The sequence below is a fragment of the Hyalella azteca genome, unplaced genomic scaffold (assembly GCF_000764305.2).
Source record: "Hyalella azteca isolate HAZT.00-mixed unplaced genomic scaffold, Hazt_2.0.2 contig12308, whole genome shotgun sequence".
Taxonomy (NCBI): Eukaryota; Metazoa; Arthropoda; class Malacostraca; order Amphipoda; family Hyalellidae; genus Hyalella; species Hyalella azteca.
The window spans coordinates 53,466-57,130 of NW_025942268.1; the positions used below are offsets into that span (position 1 = coordinate 53,466).

The 3,665-nt window shown below is 42.9% G+C and overlaps 1 protein-coding gene across 1 annotated transcript in view; it reads left to right on the forward strand.

The window, feature by feature from the left end:
* Positions 1-3,665, forward strand: part of LOC108668085 (ADP-ribosylation factor-like protein 3) — a 22,614-nt gene that overhangs the window by 12,179 nt on the left and 6,770 nt on the right. The window contains exons 3-4 of the mRNA XM_047883219.1: positions 860-1,079; positions 3,094-3,196. Coding sequence (XP_047739175.1) covers positions 860-1,079; positions 3,094-3,196 — 323 coding nt within the window. The remainder of the gene's footprint in view (positions 1-859; positions 1,080-3,093; positions 3,197-3,665) is intronic.

The following is a 3,665-nucleotide window of genomic DNA, read 5'->3' on the forward strand; positions in this document are numbered from 1 at the left end:
GGTGAGTCATGACCCACATCACCCCTACGCAGGTGAGTCATGACCCACATCACTCCTACGCAGGTGAGTCATCATGACCCACATCACCCCTACGCGGGTGAGTCATGACCCACATCACCCCTACGCAGGTGAGTCATGACCCACATCACCCTTACGCAGGTGAGTCGTCATGACCCACATCACCCCTACGTAGGTGAGTCATGACCCACATCACCCCTACGTATCTACCCTCTACCCTTGCTATGTTGTCTACCCTCAACCCCTATCTACCCTCTAATTTTCACAGCTTTTGCGAGGGTTCAACACGCAACACATGTCTAGTTGGGGTTTTAAATACTAATATTTCTTCACACGTAATGTTTTCAACATCCGTTCGTGTCATAAAGGTTTTGTCTTTGAATATTTCGTATTCTAAGGGGTTCTAAAGGGGTTCTAAGGGGTTTCTAAGTAGGTTCAAAGGAGGTTCTAAAGGGGCTCAACAACAAGAAGCTCAATGGGTTTTAATGTAACATTTACTCCCTCTTCTTCTCTTAGCTTCAACATCAATGGGACTCATTATACCAAATTTAAGGGTCTCATTGTACCATGTTTTCATGGGGTTTAATATGCCCTCTAATTTATTGAACCCTCTTGTCCCCTCGTGCCCTCAGGGGTTCAACATCAAGAGCGTCTCATGGCATCATGATTCATGGGGTTTTAATGCGCCCTCTAATTTATTGAGCCCTCTAACACCCTCCTGCCCTCAGGGGTTCAACATCAATGCGTCTCACTGCACCCACATCCCCTTAATGAGGTTCTAATGAGACCTCTCTAGTTTCATGGGGTTTTAATGAGCCCTCTAACACCCTCGTGCCCTCAGGGGTTCAACATCAAGAGCGTGTCATGCGAGGGGTTCAAGCTGCACGTATGGGACATCGGGGGCCAGCGCAAGATCCGGCCCTACTGGCGCAACTACTTCGAGAACACCGACGTCCTGCTCTACGTCATCGACTCCGCAGACCGAAAACGCATGGAGGAAACTGGCTTCGAACTCGCCGAGATATTGGGGGAGGATAAACTGGCCGGGGTGCCGGCGTTGGGTGAGTGACGGGGGAGGAGAAACTGGCCGGGGTGCCTGTGTTGGGTGAGTGACGGGGGAGGAGAAACTGGCCGGGGTGCCGGTGTTGGATGAGTGGCGGGGGAGGAGAAACTGGCCGGGGTGCCGGTGTTGGGTGAGTGGCGGGGGAGGAGAAACTGGCCGGGGTGCCGGTGCTCACGTCTCGGACAAATTTACGGCCGGTCTTGAGGCAAATCTCCAAATTCAAAGGCCAAGGAATATTTCCCAAACTAATGAACGCAGCTCGATGAAACTTGGTACACGTATTCTTTAGAATCTAATGGTGATGTTTAGCTCGTGAAAAATTTCAATTTCGCCTTCATTCGTGAGTTGTAGAACAATTCGGACCGAAATTTGCAGAGATCAAGAAATTTCTTCTAAACTACTTAACAGATTTGGATATACAAACCTGACCTCCCAGCGGTGATGTTTAGTTCGAGACAATTTTTTAGATTTTACCTTCGTTCGCGAGTTATACGGATATACGGAGAAACGAGAATAATTTCTGAGGCCGATTTTAAATTTGCATTGACAAAGAGCCGTATACGTATAGCCGTATAACTTGCAAACGAAGAAAAAGTCTAAAAAATTAACACGAGCTAAACACCACCCCATGAAAAGTTAAGAATATACGTATAATAAAGTTTCGTTCAAATCTGTTCAATAGTTTAAAAGAAATTTCTTGGTCACTTCAAATTTCGGCAGGTGTTGCCGTATAATTCACGAATGAAGGGGAAATGGGAAGAAATTTTACGAGCCAAACATCACCGTTAGGTCATAATGAATACATTTACAAAGTTTCATGGAGCTACGTTCATTAGTTTGGGAGATATTCCTTGGTCACTGAATTTGGAGATTGGCCGTGAGACCGGCCGCAAGACAGGCCGCGTGTCCGGCCGTAAATTTGTCCGAGACGTCCGGTGCTCAATGCATTGTGGCTGATCCATAATTTTTATGATAAAAGAATGGAACCTTGAACCGTTTCTCAAAGCTTAAATTATGCCACGAGATATTCCTCACCTGAGAATGGCATGGATATTGTACGCATATTTACATGAATATCGTACTGATATTCACATGGATTTCATAGTCATCTAAACATGACAATTATTATCATATCCACATGGATATCAAACTTGTATTTACATGGATATCTCCCTCATATTCACATGGATATTATCTTCATATTCACACGGATATCATCCTCATGTTCATATAGATTATAGATTAAGGTTTTAAGTGTCTAAATTTAATTGGTTCCATATCGATTCATTTTATATTAGCTAATACATGAAACTTAACATACTTGCCCATGCTTACTGTTCCCTGACATAAATTAAAATTAAATAGCATTCATTATTTATACATACTGATTTTTTATCAATTTGAAATTTCCCATTGATCGCAGACTTGAAAAATAATAATAAATATTATCATTATATTACTTGAAAAAAATAATCGGTTGCTAATAATTTAACAAATAGTTTCCACAAACACTGCGACACATCGCGTCTTGGTCGAGCCGTGAAGCTATGTAGTCCCTGCTTATATGCAAGTTTTCTATACGCTTCTCTTCATAAAAAACGGATGATGGTAAACTATAATAAAACTGGTTGTCAATTTATTCACCAATATAATACAATAAAAACTAAACTAGTAGAAAACTAATTATCTAGCCATTTCAAAAAGAATAAAATAAAAACAAAAATAATATAAATTAGTAATCTGTTCGTTTTCTAATAACATTAAGGCACGCCTCATACTGCGTTTTTTTTTCGTTCAGCACAATAACTAATATTATATATATTTTACCTATATATATATTTAGTGATAGTAATATTATACATTATATTTATATTCAGGAGTTATACCTTCTCCCTGACAGTCCTAACAAACAAACAGGATCTGTTCAACGCCGCATTTACTTACTATATACTTAGGGATAGTAATATCATATATTATATTCATATTAAAAAGTTACCCCTTCTCCCTGACAGTCCTAGCAAACAAACAGGATCTGTTCAACGCTGCCCCGGCGTCCGAGATCGCGGACAACCTGCAGCTGCACACAATCCGCAACCGCGGCTGGCAGATCCAGCCGTGGGGAGCGCAGCCGTGCACCAGCAATTTTGTGCACCAATAAGCCCTGAATTGAACGCCTTGAATCTCTCCGGACATCCACCAATCAGCCGTGAACCACTCGGCTTTGTCTTCCTCCGGCCTTGCATAGAACCTGCCGTGAACCACCAGGCCGCGGATCGAATCTGACATCCGGGCATCGTTAAATTACGTAATTTTACGTTCACCGCTTCTGAGGTTAGGTTTCAAATAGCATAGTTCTGTTCCAAAATTTATCGTTCTTCGACAAGTGACCGTTCGACCGAGGGCTGGTTCGATCCACGGCCTAGATACGGACGGCTTGAAGTGTTGAAGGCTACGTTCCGGAAGGCAGGAATCATGATGGTCCATTACATCCAGGGCAGTGGTGGTCTTCGGCAGGCGACCCGGATGCTGTCTCTTATACACATCTTTTATCGAGGCAGTTCTTCTCGAGATGGTCCATCAGCAG